The sequence below is a fragment of the Balaenoptera acutorostrata genome, chromosome X (assembly GCF_949987535.1).
Source record: "Balaenoptera acutorostrata chromosome X, mBalAcu1.1, whole genome shotgun sequence".
Taxonomy (NCBI): domain Eukaryota; kingdom Metazoa; phylum Chordata; class Mammalia; order Artiodactyla; family Balaenopteridae; genus Balaenoptera; species Balaenoptera acutorostrata.
In genome coordinates, this window is record NC_080085.1 from 68,945,396 (window position 1) to 68,966,185 (window position 20,790).

General features: G+C 33.7%; 1 protein-coding gene across 2 annotated transcripts in view; it reads right to left on the minus strand.

Moving 5' to 3' along the window:
• The window catches only part of BRWD3 (bromodomain and WD repeat domain containing 3), a 114,982-nt gene that overhangs the window by 38,656 nt on the left and 55,536 nt on the right, over positions 1 to 20,790 (minus strand). For both annotated transcript variants that reach the window (XM_057538078.1, XM_057538079.1), the window contains 9 exons: positions 18,321 to 18,425; positions 16,835 to 16,988; positions 12,913 to 13,047; positions 11,753 to 11,881; positions 10,218 to 10,443; positions 8,275 to 8,442; positions 6,021 to 6,204; positions 2,592 to 2,685; positions 663 to 812 (listed from right to left, as the gene is read on the minus strand). In XM_057538078.1, the coding sequence (XP_057394061.1) occupies positions 663 to 812; positions 2,592 to 2,685; positions 6,021 to 6,204; positions 8,275 to 8,442; positions 10,218 to 10,443; positions 11,753 to 11,881; positions 12,913 to 13,047; positions 16,835 to 16,988; positions 18,321 to 18,425 (1,345 nt within the window). The remainder of the gene's footprint in view (positions 1 to 662; positions 813 to 2,591; positions 2,686 to 6,020; positions 6,205 to 8,274; positions 8,443 to 10,217; positions 10,444 to 11,752; positions 11,882 to 12,912; positions 13,048 to 16,834; positions 16,989 to 18,320; positions 18,426 to 20,790) is intronic.

A 20,790-nucleotide genomic window follows, 5' to 3' on the forward strand; every position in this document is an offset into this window, starting at 1 on the left:
CTTTATTTCATTACCATGGAAAAGGTAGGTCTGAAAAAAATCATCACTCAGTAATCTCCATGACTGGTAAAGTCAACAATAACAGAAAACATGTATATTATGATTACACAGTCAACAAGTTCTGGAACTGTATAACTAGTTATCTCAGTTAATATTCCATTTCTTTCCATTTCTAGGCAGATTTGCTCTCACTCTCTTTTCTTACTGTCCCAAAGCCAAACTTTTCCTGGCATGTTTGATACCCTCAACGAAGATAATATCTTCGGTAGAAATAAGAGAAGATATCTAAAGGAATTCAATATAATGCTCAAATTTGCCTATTAAATGCCTTATTAATAAATAATACTCATAAGAAAGTCATTAAAATAATTTTCTGTTAAATTTACCCTTAAAAGTAAACCCAAAGTTTATCAAATTGCTATTTCTTTCATGATATGTCGATTTTCAGCCTTTCATAGAAAAAAAGAACTTTGAAAAGGAATCTAGGTATCAGATATGCCTTAACTTCTTTGTGATTTTACAAGGTCTCGGATATTGACCTCATTGATAGTCTCATGTTATTAAACCTAGTTGAAAAATTTAAAAAAAAAAGTAAACCCAAAGTGATGACACTAACTGGGAAACAAAAAATTACATTGAGTAAATAATAGCAGATATCTAACCTCTGAGGAGCTATCTGAGTCTTCCTGTACACCTGAATTTTGACATGGTGCTTGTGAATTATGCTCTATGTTGGATCGTGTTTGGTAAGTATGCTGGCGTTTGCGTTGCGTCCTTCGTAAAGACCGCCCACAGCTAGGCGGATAATCATTCTATAAAACAGAAGGAAAATAAATTTTAAAAAATGAAAGGCTCAGTGAATATACACAAAAGAACATATATAAAGCAAATCAATTGGGCTTGATTTGGAGTGAGGGTGGAGGTGAGAGATAGGAATAAAGTCCCCAAAAGAAAACCCAAGATATATTTTTATACTATGTTTTTACATAAAAAATATACTTCATTTTTATATATTTAACCCACTTCCATTAATACAGATTACTTTCCGTATTTTGAAAACTTTGTGATCAAATTAAAGATAGTGCTGAAATTCTAAGCTGCAAGAATCTGCCCACTCAGAATTTACATATACCATATTATCTACAATTTATTACAGGATGAAGCAAGATATCTATATCATATGTATGTGTATATATAATTCTTAATATAACATGTGTTTCTTTAGTTCTATAAAAAACTACATTTAGTAAACGAGTCAAAATAAAAATTTAATTTTTAATAACAAAAATGTAAAGTAAAAACTGTTTTATTCTACCCTTTACAAGTATAAAATATTATTACTGATATACCATATGTCAAAACTATAACCCTAATATGTCATCAGGAGTAAACAAGCTTAAAGGTCTTCTAAATCAGTATCAAGGGCCAGTTTCTTATCTTACATGTAAATGTTTCTCATTTTCAATATAAATAAAAATGTTTACAGATCCAACTACCTTGTTTATTAGTCTCAGACAAGTCTGATGTTTGACAAATCAGCTTAGCAGGAAAAAAGAATATAAATCATGGATGTGAGTCATTCAAAATCTCTAAGAAAATAATCTTATCACAGAACATCATATACGCTAATAAAATCTGAACAGAAATTAAGAAAGTGGGTATCAAAATGATCTAAGAATATTTAGAGATATTCATATAATAATTACCTGAAATTGTATTTATCAATACTGAAAAGACACTTAAAATTCAGTACCCATTGCTTATATATCCTTAATAAGATTAAAATCAACCTAGACTTTCCAATTTACCAAACTCTTCAGGAGTTACAGTTATTAGTTCTGGGAACAAAACTATATTCTTATGCCACTAGTTTGTTCAACCTCAGAGTACTAGTCAGGGGTTTAAAATGCACCTAATGGAGTACAGGAATCTTATTCCCTGATTAGCAGTTTCTACTGGGAATATGAATCTTCCTAATGTATATAGAACAGATTTTGCTCCTGTCTAATTAGGTAGGCCAGGAGTAAGCCTAGGGCAGGGGTCAGCAAACTTTTTCTGTAAAGGGCCAGAGTACAAATATTTTGGCTTTGTAGGTCATATGATCTCTGTGGCAACTAATCAACTCCATAGAGCATGAAAGCAATCATAGACAATATATAAATGAATAGGTATGGCTGTGCTCCAATAAAACTTTATTAATAGGAATAGGCAGTAGACCAGATTTAGTCCATGGGCAATTTGCCAACCTCTGCCCTAGGGTATCTGAACATTTGTTTTACATTGTGATTAGTGATCCAGCATTAATTTTAAAGTTCTACTTTAACCATATGAAAATGGTATTTTAATACAAATATCCTATACCTACAATGACCATATATCCTAGATTTGGGGGGATAGTTCTAACTTTGTGTAATTTTATCCTTATTAATAATAACCATATATCTCCATTTGGGGTTTCAAAAAAATAGTTTCCCTATATACAGACACCTATCGAAATAATCCCTTAATACATAACTGCCACCTTTCAAAAACCTGGTATCTGCAAATATTTACAAATAGTGTATTGCAAAGTACTGTAAAGCTAAACTTACCCTTTGGGTAGCATAAGATGGCTTCTTCTTCTTTTCGACTGTATAAAGACTGATTTCTAAGTCACCTTTAGCAGTTCGACATTCTTCCTGAACCCTAATAACAAATCAAAGGTCAAAGTAACAGAAAATCATCAAAGAGCAAACCAATGGTTTATTTATTATTAGAGAAATGCAAATCAAAACTACAATGAGGTATCACCTCACACCAGTTAGAATGGGCATCATCAGAAAATCTACAAACAACAAATGCTGGAGAGGGTGTGGAGAAAAGAGAACCCTCTTGCACTGTTGGTGGGAATGTAAATTGATACAGCCACTATGGAGAACACTATGGAGGTTTCTTAATAAACTAAAAATAGAATTACCATATGATCCAGCAATCCCACTACTGGGCATATACCCAGAGAAAACCATAATTCAAAAAGACACATGCACCTGAATGTTCATTGCACCACTATTTACAATAGCCAGGTCATGGAAGCAACGTAAATGCCCATCGACAACGAATGGATAAAGATGTGGTACATATATACAATGGAATATTACTCAGCTATAAAAAGGAACGAAATTGGGTCATTTGTTGAGACATGGATGGATCTAGAGACTGTCATACAGAGTGAAGTAAGTCAGAAAGAGAAAAACAAATATCATATATTAACGCATATATGTGGAACCTAGAAAAATGGTACAGATGAACTGGTTTGCAGGGCAGAAATTGAGACACAGATGTAGGGAACAAACATATGGACACCAAGGGGGGAAGCGACAGAGGGGTGGTGGTGGTGGTGTGATGAATTGGGAGATTGGGATTGACATGTATACACTGATGTGTATAAAATTGATGACTAATAAGAACCTGCTGTATAAAAAATAAATAAAATTCAAAAATTCAAAAAAAATAAAAATTAGATAACAAAAACACCTTTAAATATAAAATTGGACATTTTAACCATTTTAGGTATGTAATTGAGTGGTGTTAATGACATTTATAATGTTGTGTAACCATCATCACTATTTCCAAAACTTTTTCATCACTCCAAACATAAACTTTGTAACCATTAAGCAATAACTCTTTATTTCTCCTTTCACCAGTCCCTGCTAACCTCTAATCTATTTTATGTCTCTATGAATTTGCCTACTCTAGATATTTCATATAAGTGTAATTATACCCTATTTGTCCTTTTGTGTCTGGCTGATTTCACTAAGCATTATATTTTCCATGTTTATCCATGTTATAGCAAGTATCAGAAGTTTTTATGGCTGAATTATATTCCAGTGTATGTATATATCACACTTTATTTGTCCATTCATCTGTTGACAGGCACTTGAATTGTTTCTACAATTCAGCTATTATGAATAATGCTACAATAAATATTGGCATACAAGTATCTGAGTCCCTGCTTTCAATTCTACTTCTAACGTTTTGAACAGAGAATTATTTCATATTGTTCTACTGCCAGGGGGTAGCATTCAGTTCATATATTAGCTATGTCTCCCTTTTCTTATTACTGCTAAAGAAAGAAAAGATGAAACCAAATTAATTTTGCTACTTGTTGGCTCAGCTGGTAAAAAGGTTTCGCTAGGAAGATATCAGGATTTGAATGGATTTTCTATGTTCTCTGTCAATGTCCTTTCTCTTTTCCAAATCTATTTCTAGTTGCTGTGCATCATCTGGAGTCAATATTACAGTAAATGTTAAGGTTTACAAATAAGGATAGGGATTCTAAGTTTGAAATTCATCCTAATGAAATCCTTTCATCCAAAGAAGTCTACTTAAATGATATTTCTAAATATATGCTAAGCACTGGGTCTACTACATACCTATACTGCACTCCCAAATTGCTCCAATTCTGAGTTTCCTCAGAACCACTGTTGAATATTGGGTCCATGTATCACTGACATTTAATCACATATGGCCTCATGTTCTTATTTAATAGTATTTTTTCATATCTTCTAACCTAGACTATAAATTCAAAGAAGACAGAGATTATGTTTTTTCATTGTTCAGTATTCCCCAAAACATTTACCACAAAGCTAAGCAAATTTAAGATAATCTTTAAATAGTTGTTATGGAATAAACTGATGAAATAATGTGGAAAAACTAATGCATGGCTCAGCTAAATTAAAGAAAAATACCTTAGTTATTAGCCTAACATAGTACATTTCATTTTTTTTTAACATCTTTATTGGAGTATAATTGCTTTACAACAGTGTGTTGGTTTCTGCTTTATAACAAAGTGAATCAGCTATATGTATACATATATCCCCATATCTCCTCCCTCTTGTGTCTCCCTCCCACCCTCACTATCCCACCCCTCTAGGTGGTCACAAAGCACCCAGCTGATCTCCCTGTGCTATGCGGTTGCTTCCCACTAGATATCTATTTTACATTTGGTAGTGTATATAAGTCGATGCCACTCTCTCACTTCGTCCCAGCTTACCCGTCCCCCTTCCCATGTCAAGTCCATTCTCTACATCTGTGTCTTTATTCCTGTCTTGCCCCTAGGTCCTTCAGAACCATTTTTGTGGGGTTTTTTTAGATTCCATATATATGTGTTAACATATGGTATTTGTTTTTCTCTTTCTGACTTACTTCACTCTGTATGACAGACTCTAGGTCCATCCACCTCACTACAAATAACTCAGTTTTGTTTCTTTTTATGGCTGAGTAATATTCCATTGTATATATGTGCCACATCTTCTTCATCCATTCATCTGTCGATGGACACTTAGGTTGCTTCCATGTCCTGGCTACTGTAAATAGAGCTGCAATGAACATTGTGGTACATGACTCTTTTTGAATTATGGTTTTCTCAGGGTATATGCCCAGTAGTGGGATTGCTGGGTCATATGGTAGTTCTATTTTTAGTTTTCTAAGGAACCTCCATACTGTTCTCAATAGTGGCTGTATCAATTTACATTCCCACCAACAGTGCAAGAGGGTTCCTTTTCCTCCACACACTCTCCAGCATTTATTGTTTGTAGATTTTTTGATGATGGCCATTCTGACTGGTGTGAGATGATACCTCACTGTAATTTTGATTTTCGTTTCTCTAATGATTAGTGATGTTGAGCATTCTTTCATGTGTTTGTTGGCAATCTGTATATCTTCTTTGGACAAATGTCTATTTAGGTCTTCTGCCCATTTTTGGATTGGGTTGTTTGTTTTTTTGATATTGAGCTGCATGAGCTGCTTGTAAACTTTGGAGATTAATCCTTTGTCAGTTGCTTCATTTGCAAATATTTTCTCCCATTCTGAGGGTTGTCTTTTCATCTTGTTTATGGTTCCCTTTGCTGTGCAAAAGCTTTTAAGTTTCATTAGGTCCCATTTGTTTATTTTTGGTTTTATTTCCATTTCTCTAGGAGGTGGGTCAAAAAGAGTACATTTTAATTTACTTACTCAGAAAGAACGTTACCATATTGACTCACCTACTAACCCCATTATTTAGTTCATTGACCACCACTCTTCTGCTCCATGCCATGAGATCTCTTTCAGTGGCCATCTGGCTTCTAGGAGCATTGTTATGCATTTGTCGGACACCTTCAATTTGACCACTACGTCGGAGTCCAATGTTTGGGGAAGAAGATATGTCCATATTTGGATTTCTCAGAGCTAAAACAAAAACAAAGGAAGGCACCACTCTCTTATCAAAGGCACCAAACTCTTCCAGATCAGAGCTCTAAATAAAATAGGAGATTCAAAGACAGTACTGCTGGACAATATTGCTATCCCTTTTTTATACATTTTCTGTACCCCCTTTATGGTTTTTACAGTCTTATAGATAAAGCAGTCATTCAATAAATGTTTACTGTCTCTATAGCTCTTTTAATATTTTTCAGAGGACTTTCAGAACTGTAATCTACTAAATGCTCAGTAAATACAAAAGGTGTATTTAACATATTTGGTAGATTCATAAATGTTATTAGTACTAGTTCAGAAAGCAGCTTTTTAATCTAAATTCTACCTTTATTTAGCCCATTAAAAGGTTTTTGAATAGAACTCCAATAAAGCTTTCAAAAATAGTAAGAAAAAAATTATTTAAAAAATTTTTTAAACTATCAAAATTTCATTTTCAAAATTGATAAGGAATGAAAGAAAGGGGAAATAAGCAATAGAAATTTTACTTTTGTTTTTAATCCTCCAGTAAGGTCCCTGTTTATTTTTTTTTGTAATTGCAAATAAAACAAAAATGGAAACTGAAACATTAAACTGTTAAGATAAGCACCAGAAAAAAAAAACAAAAACAAATGAACATTGCAAAGAGAAGTCAGTGGGGTCCCTTTGACTAACAGCATTTCAAATCTAACCACAGAAACCTAGTATTGAATTGCTGACCTCTAAATCAGGGTTCTAAGAAATTTTTATGTCTTAGGAACAAAAGGCCTGGATATATAGGATTATCAGCCCACTTCTTATCTTGTTCCAGGTTAAGGAAAGCTTATCTGAGCTAGGTGCTCCAAATGACATGAACAAAGAATGTTTTTATTTTAATTTTATGGGATACTAAAGAAATCAGGAAATGAGTAAAAGACCATGTGAATCACCTCAAATTTAAATCACCTTATTCATTTCTGTGGACTCCAAAATGTCACAATACCCAAATAAATGACCTCAATTATGTAAATATAAAAAGAAACACATTTGCCAAAATCCCGCATGAGGACTGCATTTTAAACAGAACTAATAGTTCTTGAAAAAAGTAAAACTGACATAGGCTAAGATTATATAAAACTCAGATGCATAGACACATTTCATGTAAAGTGAAGGAAGACATACAATAGATTGGAATAATACTGGTAATTAGAATCAAACTTGTCAAAGTCAATTAAAAAGTTGTATCTGTATTCCCTAAGAAGAGGGCTTCTTGTCTTCCAGTATATTTTTGTAAACTCGAGAGACAGATGATATGTTGCTTCCTTTTCAACAAAGGAGGGCAAATTTTTTTTGGTATTAATTTTTAAACTTAAAGTGGCTTTAATTTTGAAAACTTTTAGGTTGGTTCCCCTAGAAGGGGCTGGACTTATTGTAGCACCTTGCTTATTACAACAAAAGTAAAGACTGCAAATACATAACTGAGTTAACAGAAAACAGTATATTAAAATACACCATCTGTGGGCTTCCCTGGTGGCGCAGTGGTTAGGAATCCGCCTGCCAATGCAGGGGACGTGTGTTCGAGCCCTGGTCCAGGAGGATCCCACATGCCACGGAGCAACTAAGCCCACAACTGCTGAGCCGGCGCTCTAGAGCCCGTGAGCCACAGCTGCTGAGGCCGCGTGCCACAACTACTGAGGACCGCGTGCCTAGACCCCGTGCTCCGAAACACGAGAAGCCACTGCAGTGAGAAGCCCGCACACTGCAACGAAGAGTAGCCCCAGCTCACTGCAACTAGAGAAAACCTGCACGCAGCAACCCAACGCAGCCAAAAATAAATAAATGAAATACATTTATAAAAACAAAATAAAATAAAATACACCATCTGTATCCCTTAGGAGATGCTAAATCACTTTAGCCCCAAATGATAATGAGATTATGGCACTTTAGTGTATCATATCACAACTGTAAATTAACAAAAATGTTGCTTTTATTTAAAAACCTAAAATGCTCCTCACATGTAATTACTTGGTACAAGTAAAATAATTAAAGTACATTCATCATACCTTTTACAAATATACACATACTTACCACCATTAGCAGAATATGATCTATTAATTGGAAAATGTGGAACATCTCCTTCATTAATTAGTCTCAGATCTTGTTCTCTTTGTAACTCCCTGATTATTCCATCAAGAATGCTCTCATCTTGGTCATTGGTTTGTTGCCCAATTACCTGTTCTACTACTTCACCATCACCTTAATTAGACCAAAGATATAAAGCCACAAAATTATTTACATTTCAGTGTACCATAAATATAGTAAAATCAAGCTTAATCTATAAGTTTCTAGACAAATAATTTTAAAGGGATTAAAATGAAAATAAAACGTATAGCAAACAAAATATTTTCTAAAGAACTATTACATATGTCAGCTTGTGTGTTTAACTTAACCAATATCCCCAAACTAGACATAATTATGAGAGCCTTCTCACCTTAAAGAAAAATTATTAAGTTATTAACTTAAAAATGAATTTTCTCTATAGAATATTCCAAGCTAAAAGTTGGGAGTAGAGATTTGAGTAAGGTTTTAATAAGTTCAACTGAAAATACCGAAAATGCTTTGCATGTTTCGTGAGAATTTCCTTTCGGAAAGAAATCAATTATGGTCTTTCAAATATTGTCTCTTTTGATAATACCTCAGTATATTGATGAGTATAGAAATTATTTCTTATAATGAAATTCAACGATTACGTCTGAATAAAAACTTATTTACTTCTATGACCTTTTTCTTTCTTAAATACATCTTAGACCTATTTTTCATCTTGTCCTCTAGTCAGATTAAATGGCATCTGGTAGAGTAGCCAAGTGATCAGGTCTTATAGGAAGTAAAATATGAATTACAGGTTTTTTTATTCATATGCTTTCAGTTTTATCTCCTATTAATATTCATGCTTTTCCCCCTTATTTAATAAATATGACATCAAAGAAGTAACTATTGGCATGTGTAACACCATTTCATTGCTCTACAAATCTTTATGAGAGAGAACATAAAAAAGGATATGCAACATTTCATTCTAGAAAGGTCAAGTCTTAATTCCCTAGTAAGGATATAAAATTCCATTTGCAGGAGTTCCCTGGTGGCCTAGTGGTTAGGATTCAGTGCTTTCACTGTGGAGGCCTGGGTTCGATCCCTGGTCAGGGAAACATCCCGCATGCCGCATGGCAAAGCCAAAATACAAAAAAAAAAAAAAAAGAAAAAAAATTCCATTTGCAAATAAATAACTCATTGCCTCATACTTGGAAGAAAACCTACAATAACAAACTAAGGTATGAAGCCATTCTGGTGTGGGAGGTGGTGTGGAGGCAGTATACCTAAGGGAAATATGCCAACCAGAAGAGTTGCTTTAATAGAGAATAGCTTATTTCAATGTCTTTTTCTACTACGTTCCCATCATGCATCACACTCATCACTGCGTCTTCAATATCCTCCAAGATTGAGTGTTATTTAAACACTCAGCATCCCCCACCCCAAAACTCATTAATTCTTTACATTTCAAACATGAGGATGGGTAAACAGCCACTTCCCAGTTTGTAGTTCTTGAAATTTTCTCTTCTTCAGTCCATTAACTATGTACTCTCAAATTAAAATACTAATACTATGAGCAGTGGAATTTCACCAATTATAAAAGCTTGACACATTAAAGGTAGTACATTTAATCATCACTAGAAGTCAATACGATAAACAACAGGATCATACATATGTTCAGGGTTCTAAGAAAGCAGGTCAACACATTCTCTGTTTGAGTGTACTCTTGTTTGTCCTAGTCCATTTATCTGTGTCCAGGTGAGATAAACAGTGTAAAAGTACTCTGGTAAGATAAAAAGTTCTATGCAACTGAAAATTAATAAAGTATTAGGTAAAATATAGTATAACCTACTACAGAGTTTAGCATGGGGATATATTATAGAGAGAACAGGAGCAAGTATAACATTTTGCAAAATGTTTTAAATTTAATTTTGTAGAGAACATACCATTAGCCACATATCCCAGCTGTGGTATAAGCTGTTCATCTTTACAATTTTCCCGTCCTGGTACTAGCCTTTGGAATTTTGTGGGATGAGGATTTCCATCAACATCCACCAAGAATGGGGGAGGCATGAGATGAGGAGCTTGTTGGGTTTGTTCATCCAATACATAGTTGTTGGCATCACGGATAAGAGGTCGATAATCCGTATGGAAGAACATCTGATCTGGAATCTTTATGACAGATTTTTAGTACTTAATATGCACAGGAAATTTATAAATAAGCATTTATTTTCATTCCTAGAGCACATGTGTTTTTCAAATCAGACAATTTCTGCATTATCTTTATAGTCCTCTGTAGTCATATGTTCCCTCTAGGTAGAAGTGAATCACCGAGATCATAATCCTATCTTTTCCCCACAGAACTCTACAATCTATATTACTTTCTGGCCCTCCAATATAGTATTTTTCCAATTAGGATAAGAAGAAGCAAAGCAACAACACAGTAGATAAAGTTAGTTATTTTTTAAGTTGTAAAAAAAAATACAAACTTTTATAACTATTTTTCTTGCTTATTTTTATTCAAATAAGAATAGATGGAGTATAATATAAATGGTGAGGCAGGTAAATATCAATTGCATGAAAGACACTCAAAGGTGATACAAGTATTGAGCTGAACTCAAAGATTCTAAGCTCTTTTCCAACTCCAAGATTCTATAATCTATCCTAAAGTCACAGCTACTAAAATATAAGAAACCAATTAAGTTAGCTTCCAAAGTATTTTAACAAGATCAATAATAGGTAAAGTAGCCAAGAAAGAAAATAAGCATTCAGTCACCAGCTGTTTATTCCCAATTTAGGATAAGTAGAGGATGTAATCTGGTAAAATTGTTCTCTTATTACACCTGAAAGGCAATACAGAGAATATGTTCTAAGCAAAAGGATTTCCTAATGAATTTTTTTAAATTTTTTTTAAAAATTTTATTTATTTATTTTTGGCTGCGTTGGGTCTTCATTGCTGTGTGCGGGCTTTCTCTAGTTGTGGCAAGCGGGGGCTACTCTTCGTTGCAGTGTGCGGGCTTCTCATTGCGGTGGCTTCTCTTGTTGCGAAGCATGGGCTCTAGGCACGCGGGCTTCAGTAGTTGTAGCACGCAGGCTCAGTAGTTGTGGCTCATGGGCTCTAGAGCACAGGCTTCAGTAGTTGTGGTGCACGGGCTTAGTTGCTCCGCGGCATGTGGGATCTTCCCGGACCAGGGTTTGAACCCGTGTCCCCTGCATTGGCAGGCGGATTCTTAACCACTGCGCCACCAGGGAAGTCCCTCCTAATGAATTTTTATATCTACATCATCCTATATCTTAATAGTAATTTGAACTGCCAAGCTTTATGTTCTGTCAGTGATGAAAAATTTTACCAAAAAAGGTGACTTTGTTATTTTATATCTATTGACACAGAGTGACCCTTATTAACTGGAACACTTCAAATAAAATTTATGAATGATACAATAAAAAATTGCAATCTACAACAAAAATTAAATATACTAACCTTTTCATAGTATTTACTGCATCCAAATCCAAAAAGCAGCAAATGCCCATGAGAATCAGTACAAGCAAAATGGTTTCCATCTGGTGAAAATTTACAGTCAAACACTGCACCATGGCCTTGACCTTCAATCTGAAATTTAAAAGAGTCACTTTAAGTCATCTTAAGAGGTAATTTTCAAATAATAAGTGGTCAATAGCTTCTGCTTGCTAATATCTTGTATTATGTGATGCATCAACATTCCAATGTACTCTCTGACTTCTGTAGCCAGAACCCTACTGTAATAGTAAAGCTCTAAAAGAAATTAGGGAGAATTTCACATCAAACATTACTAGCAATGTCATATCTGAAGAAGAACTGCATGAATGACTGAGGAAAATAAAAAAGACCTAAACACAACCAAATTGACAAAGGCGCTATCTCAGCAAAGTCAAGATATTATCTTCATATTTAAATTGTAATGCAAGTTTTAAAAGAACCATCCTAAAATTAAAGTACACAAATCAATCTCACTAACACAAGGCAGAGGGTTATTATTAACACCCTGAATCTGTATAAAGCCTATAAAAGGGAGCTCAAAGGCCAACAATTTAGAAACGTTTAGTCAGAACTATTCTTCAGAAAGGAACACTAAATATGGTGAATATGAGTATTCCCATCACCACAGGAGGGTGTTCTACTGGAAGAAGAGATGGCTCACCGTATTTTTCCATAGTTTGTACGAAATATATCTTAGAAGTATCCATATGTCCAATTCCATGTGTGCCAAACAGCTTTCTGATTACTAACTAAGCTATATGGGGTTTACCAGAGACAGATACAATACAGTCACTGTTGTGATTCATTAATTAGGATTATAGTTTAAACATTAACTTTTTTGTGATTTTGGTTAGTGTTAGCTCCAAATGCTTATTAAATTTGAGTTTCTAGAATTAAGAGCTGGGAACAAGAATTTGGAAAGTGCTAACACCACAATAACAGAGACACCCTGAAAGGCATAATTCTCAACTGGCCTTACTCTTGGGTCTTGAGTCATTCTCTAAGTTATTACATGGATTTAAACAGATGACAAGAGGTTCCTTGGCACTAAGTATACTTTAATTACCAAGTTGTCACATAAGAGAAGTCTGTTTTAATATCAACTAAGCATAGATTTCCCTTACCATGTTAAAATAATTCCGAATTTTGGTCCCCCGGTCAAGGTCCCAAATAAAAATGTTCCCATCATGACCTGCCGAAAGTATGATCTTTTGGTCAAATGGATGTGCTTCCAAAACAAATACTTCATCATCATGTCCCTGTGACAAAATCAATATTAAAAATGAAAAGCAACACTGAGTATCTGGCTTATTTGGTTAAAAGATCTCGGGAGTGTGCTATCAAATCTGATTCAGATGAATTCATGTACACAAATTTAACAGCATTTACTACATGCACGCTATAAGAAATAGTTTAGAGTTCCTTATATATTTAAATGCTGATTTCATAAAATATTCAATAGAGGGAAGACCTGAAAAGATGTTTAAAATAAAGACAGTCCAAATCAGTTACAGTTCATTAACCAGGTCCCTGAAGTGGAATTCTTATTTCTAGGACTCTGCTATTAAAAGGTTACAAAATATGTGACAAACAGAATCTTTTATTAACACCCAATTCTAACACAGTGATAACAGACAAACCTTCATTATTCTTCATCCAGCACTCTCTATCACTGGTATTCATATTGTATTGTGGGAGGCCCCATGGTATATTCAAACAAGCTATAGTTTGTCCTTTTTATCTTTATCTACTTTAAAGTTGAAGGTTTCATCTAATATGCTATCTGAAAAATGGGCTTGCAACTAAAAAAAATAATAAGTTTGAAAACCAATGCTCATGTTTCCCTGACAATAAATCAAGTAATATCAGTATCTCTATAGACCTTAGATCAGGAGTCTGCAAACTATAAACTTCAAGCCAAATCTAGCCCCCAGATGTTTCTGGACATACAGCCTGAGAGCTAAAAATGGTTTTTACATTTTTTAACAGGTAAAAAATGAAAGAATATGCAACAGAGACCATATGTGGCCTGCAAAGCCTAAAATATTTACTATCTGGCCTCTTAAAGAAAAAGTTTGCCAAAACCTGATTTAGATCATTGTTGATTTTCCTAAACTCCTGACTAGAGAGTACATCATTAACAACAGGCTCAAAGTCTTAAAAAGCATGCAGGACATCCTGAAATTGGATTTCACTTAGGAACACGTCAGCATATTACACATCAGGGGCTTCTAGAAATGATCATATATTGTGAACCTAAAAAGTGCATTTTATCCCAAATCACTGTATACAAAAATAGAGTATCCTACCATATTACCATTATGGACAAAAATTTAAAAGTAACTTTAGAATGGCTCAAAATGAAAAGTGGAAGATGAGGAGGTAAAATCCATTACAATAAATATCATCAGAAAACTTTTTTCCCAATGACTACCAAAAAAATTATTTATTTATCACAATAAAATCTCTTGCTGAATATCTAATTTGATATAGTAAATACTTCCTCAGTTTCCTAACCAGTAAATAATAAAATTACTCTGTTAAACTCAAATGATAGTGATACAACTACATTGGTGTACATTAGGAAAGAGAGGCTTTTAAGTAGGGGGTTGCATTTTTGGCCAAAATGACATAGTCACTGGGTCATGGGAAACAAAACCTAGTCAGCTTCAGTAATGTCTTAAGATTTATCATCTGCCCTATTTTTATTTATCAAGCACACCTCTATTTCCACCACTACCACAGAATCCAAATTATCATCATGGCCCATCCTATCACAGAATCCTACAGTATACCCAGAGTCATTCTTATCTCATTCCAATCTATTCTCTCTACTCTATTGCTAGAATTACTGGGTATTTTTCAAAAGCAAAATTCACATGCTATTCCTTTGCTTTTAAACCTTTTCATGGTGTCCTGTTGGTCTCAGGATAGATCCTGCAAGACCTTGTACGGTCAGGCCCCTGTCCATTTCTCCAGTCCTATGGGGTGACACTCTTTCTGCTCTCTGTGCTCTAGCCAAAAATTGGCTTTCTTTCTCCTCCTTTCTACCTCAAGACCTTTGTACATGCTTTTCCCTCTTCTTAGAGGGACCTTTCAACCTTCTCACATATGTAATTTACCAAATATTTATTGACCACACTGAGACAGAAAATAAACAAAAAAATACAATAAGAAAATATCAGATAGTGATAAACACTATGATGAAAATAAAGCAAGACAGTGACTGGGAGGCTACTCTAGATTGTTTGATCAGGGAAGGCCTTGTCAAGGAGGTGACATCTAGGCTGAGAGCTACAAATCTTAACCCAAACTTCACTTCCTCAGGAAGCTTTTTCTGACCCTTCCAGACCAGGTTTGGTCATCCTATTAGAAACTTGCTTTGCACTTTTCTTTCTTAGCATTTATTTATTAAATGCTTGTTTCTTTTTTTTTTAAATTTATTTATAAGCTGTAAACTCCAGGAGGATGGGGACCCTTTAATTTAACATTTACTCCTAACTCAATGGTTGGCACAGTGGATACTCAGTAAGTATTTGCTGAATGGAAGAACTTTACGCCCTAGTTAAGACCCTGACATACAAATTGTTAACACATAAAATATAAATTCTATACCAAAACTAAGCAGATTTGACTGTTACAAGTACTAAAAATAGTCTGTTCTAAAATTTCTTCATTAAAATTCACTGGAAACAGATGACCCATGAGTCAGCCCATGGGAAGTGTACCACTAAAGAGAACTCTAAATTAAGATATTTATTAAGACAGAATTTTATAAAACCAATGGCTACAACATGGCCTTTGAAGCTGTGATATTTAGAGATAAAGACCTGTAGCCACTGGCCACATGTGGCTACTAAGCATCTGAAATGTGGCTAGTGAAAATTGAGATGTTCTATAATTGTAAAATACACACTAGATTTCAAAGATTTAGTATGAAAAAATGTGAACAATTTCATTAATATGTCATATTAATTACATGTTGAAATGTTACTATTTTAGATATACTAAGTTAAATAAAATATATTATTAAAATTAATTTTACCTGTTACATTTTACTTTTTTATTGTGGCTACTAGGAAAATTAATATTATATACATGGCTCATATTATCTTTTTATTGGACTGTGCTGACATAGACAAACATTTCCTAGTAAGTAATAAAGCAAACAGTATAGGTTTTTCCACACATATTAATAGAAACTTGTATCAAGGAACAGGGAAAGCCAGAATGAGATAAGCATTGATTTAACAGAAAAAAGGAAGAATCTAAAACTCCCCTAACACAGTGTTAGGGTTTTACTTAGGAAGGAGGACTTGGGAGGTATATGAAAGATCAACTGCAAATCCTCCCAAAATTAAAAAAAATCTTTAGAAATCTCAGAGGCCTTAGAAAAGATTATCTCACATAGGCATCAAATAAGGATGATACTATGGCATACAACAAAGAAATGAGTCATGAGAATTGGTATCTAGTCCCTATCATTTACTACTGTGTAAACCATATGGCAATCTCTTGGCCCTTCTGAAAGTACTTATGAATCGATAATTGAAGCAGATAGGAAATAGGCTTTTAAGTAGAGTTCAACTATGACAAATTCCTTTTTTTAAAAGAAAGAAGGAAAGACACCATTTTCTCCTACTTCTTCCTCTTACCTCTACTTCTTGCATAAACTAATCCCCAAAGGTAGAATACAGGATACCCTTGTTAAAATAAAGTCAGCTCTACCCTTAAAACATTAACAACAAAAAATCCCAACTCATGCTAAAAACAAAATAACTTACATACCCTTGACCACATATGATAACATAATGCATAAATAAATATCAGACTTGGAAAGGATCTTAATAAGTTTTCATACTTGCTTTTAGCAGCTACACCATGTGCCATCCCTATTTTGTAGATATGTCAACAGAGGTACCTTGAATAATTACTTCTCCAAAGGACAGTAAGCCATAGAAAGTAAATTAGAACACTTAAATTTCCAGTCTTCTAGAATAATGCCCTTTTTGACCATTTTAATTATTCCAAAAATAGAATACTTACGGATAAAGTATGAAGAAGTTGGCCTGTGATAGAATTCCATACTTTCAAAAGGAAATTGTTCACTGCAGTAATAACTGTGGTATCATAGCGATCCCAGGCCACCATAGTCACCTTAAGTTTAGTGACCTTGTCTTCTCCAGATGGCAAATTATTCCTAAACAAAATGATTTCAGGTTCATAAATTTTGAACAAAGGTGCAAATAACATAGCAAATTATGGCAAAAATCTCTCCAGGAGCATGCAACTTTTTAAATTAAAAACTCCTAAACTATACTTTTAACTATTCATGAAATAAAATAATACGAGTAACACATAGGACAATACCCATAAGCCTATTTTAGGGAGGAAAAAAAACACAATATGACAAAAATTTTATTGTTAGTTACATGAGAACAACAACAAAAAAGTGAAATTAGAAAGGAATCTGCAGATACCTTGAAAAATAAAGTACAAGGTTAGACTGGCTACCAGAAAATATGAAGAAAACATATAATGGACACTTTATTCTTTTTTTTTTTTTTTAATTTTATTTATTTATTTATGGGTGTGTTGGGTCTTCGTTTCTGTGCGAGGGCCTTCTCCAGTTGCGGCAAGTGGGGGCCGCTCCTCATCGCGGTGCGTGGGCCTCTCACTATCGTGGCCTCTCTTGTTGCGGAGCACAGGCTCCAGACGCGCAGGCTCAGTAACTGTGGCTCACGGGCCCAGCTGCTCTGCAGCATGTGGGATACTTCCCAGACCAGGGCTCGAACCCGTGTCCCCTGCATTGGCAGGCGGACTCTCAACCACTGTGCCACCAGGGAAGCCCTATTCTTAAATATTCATTTTTGAAACTAATAGGTCTTATAAAAAAGCAGTAGGAAATTCAGTAACTTTTGTTTTAATTGAATGACATTATCAGTAGCTATGACCACAAAGTTGGTTCTATATTGTTATTAATGGGAAGATAATTAATTTCCGGGTCATACCCTAAAGGAATTGCAGTATCCTAAAGAGGAATTATATATCTTCCAATGAACAGTGAAGATGATGAAACAGAATTCTGATTAATTGTATTTATAATGTCAAGTAGGAATGTTAGCAATATGAAATATAAAGGTATCCTCAGTAAGTCAGAGAAATATCTAAACATACGATGACACTTAATAGGGACAATCCTCAAAGTAGAAAATAGTATAAATAGATATAAAAAATGACTTAATAGAAAATCAGGGCAGAGAATGATTATATGGGCATTAGTAAAGCACAGAGATCTTTGGATCACAAGAGACCAGAATTTTCAATGAGTCAGCTATGTTCCTATCATCCAATCTGTCCATCAACAGCAAAAGGCAATAGTGCTTATAGACTATATACAGATGCAAACTTCACATCTACCAATTAACTACAAATTAAAAAGATATTTATTTTCATTATTAAATAGAATTCAATAATGTAAAACATACTATACCATATGAGAACCACTAAAATATCTAACATCCAATCTTACCCAGTCATTTTAGTAGCCATATCTAGCACTATACTCTTCCACTCTTGTTGCTGATATTGCCAGATTCTTGCCGTTCCATCTCTACTTCCACTAACAAATCTTAAACTGCAAAGAAACAGTTAAAATATCCTTATTACCTTCCTCTAAAATGGAAATCACTATTTTTCTAATTATAAAAGTAATACATTCATCCTCATATATTTCTGCGGAGAATAAAAATGGTACACTTTGTAAAACAGTTTGGCAGTTCCTCAAAATGATAAACAGTACCATATGATTCAGCAATTCTACTCCCTCATAAATATACAAGAGCAATGAAAACATAAGTCCACACAAAAACTTGTACACGAATATCCATGACATTATTCATTATACGCCAAAAAGTGGTGACAACCCAAATGTCAATCAACTGATAAATGGATAAACAAATTGTCGTATATCCATACAATCGAATGCTTGACAGCCACAAAAAGGAATCCAATTCTTATACATGCTCCAACATGGATGAATCTTGAAAACATTATAAGTGGAAAAAGTCACAAAAGACCAAATATTGTATGATTCCGTTAATATGAAACATCCAGAATAGGCAAATCTATAAAAACAAAAAAGTGGATTAATGGTTGTTCAGAGCTGAGGGTGGAGGTGTAAAAAGATTGGGGATTGAAAGCTAAAGGGTATGATATGGGAATTCTTTTTAGGGTGATGACAATGTTCTAGGGATATGGATTAAGAGATACAAACTACTATGTATAAAACAGATAAGCAACAAGGATATAGTGTACAGCATGGAGAAATATAGCCATTATTTTATAATAAACTTAAATGGAGTATAATCTATAAAAACATTGAATCACTATGTTGTACACCTGAAACTAATATAGTATTATAAATTAAATATACTTCAATTAAAAAATAATAAAATAAAATTGATCGTAGTGAAGGCTGCACAACCCTGTGAATATACTAAAAACATTGAATTTTATGTGGAATGTATCTCAATAAAACTGTTATAAAAATACATTCATTAACCTATAAATCTATCACTGTTCATAATTTAGTTTCTATTCTTTCAGACTTTATTAAAGACACACATATATATATATATATATATATATATATTTATTTATATATATACTTAGATATTCCCCCTACAGAAAATAGAATTACACTACATATAATGTTTTAAAATGTTTTTCTTTAATTTAAGTGTACAGTTTGACCCCTGAACAATGTAGGGATTAGAGGCACCGACCCCCACACTGCCACACAATCAAAACTTTACGTGTATATTTTGACTCCCCCAAAGTTAAATACTATTAGCCTACTGTTGACCAGAATTACCAATAACATAAACACTTGACTAACACTTATTTTGTGTGTTATATGTGTATCTACATATATTTTATACATTCATGACATACCTTTCTCTTAATTTTTTTGATATTTCTAGGCTACATGGTTTGTCTGAGTTTTTTCAAATTGTCACAAATCTCCAAAACTTTTTCTAATGTATTCATTGAAAAACAATCTGCATAAGTGGACCTGCACAGTTCAAACCTATGCTTTTCAAGGGTCAACTGTATTTTGTAGATATATTTCTATGTTTACAAATATAAAAACTACCATCACTTTCAATAAATGTTCAACAATATGGATATTTCAAAATTTATTTAATCAACCTCCTAATGATGAATATTGTTACTGTTTCTAGTCTTCACCATTATAAATAATGTTGTGATGAATATCTCTATACACATCTTTGTAAAACCTTATATATATCTTTACTGAGTCAAAGGGTAGGCACATTTATTTTTTAAAGAAAGAAAAGCTTTATTCTGTCTCAGCTTCAGGTTTGGCCACAGATGCACACACTGGGAGCTGTCAAATCAATGACATTTTCCTAGTATAACAGTATAATGGACTCTTTCATGAAGAATTTATACTCTCTTCCTGAATCTTTTCTCCCTTATATTCCCCCTTCAGGGTAGGCACATTTTGAAAGCTTTTGACATACTGCCAAATTATTTCCCTGAAAAGTTTTTTTAAAAACAATTTACAGTATCATCAAGGTTGTGGGGGAGTGTCTATTTTCCCTAAACCCTTGTCAATATTGGGTGTTATCATTTTTCAATATCTTGTCATTCTGAAAGAAAAAAAATTGTTACTGTTATTCTAAATTGCATTTCTCTGATTACTAGTAAAATTGGACATCTTTTGATGTATTTACTGGCCACATAACTAATTAAGATAAAATAATATTTCTCATTTAAGGAAAAAGGCAAAGAATTAAAAAATTCATATACTCCTAGAATGAAAGAATAGTAGCCGTACAAACCTTCCAGTGTATAGCTCAGTAGGGTGCAATAAACCAACTTAAAAATTATTTTAAGGATTTTTCATTCCTAATAAAAACATCACTCTTTGTGGACCATCATTATTTACTCTCACATTTAACAAAGATTAACAC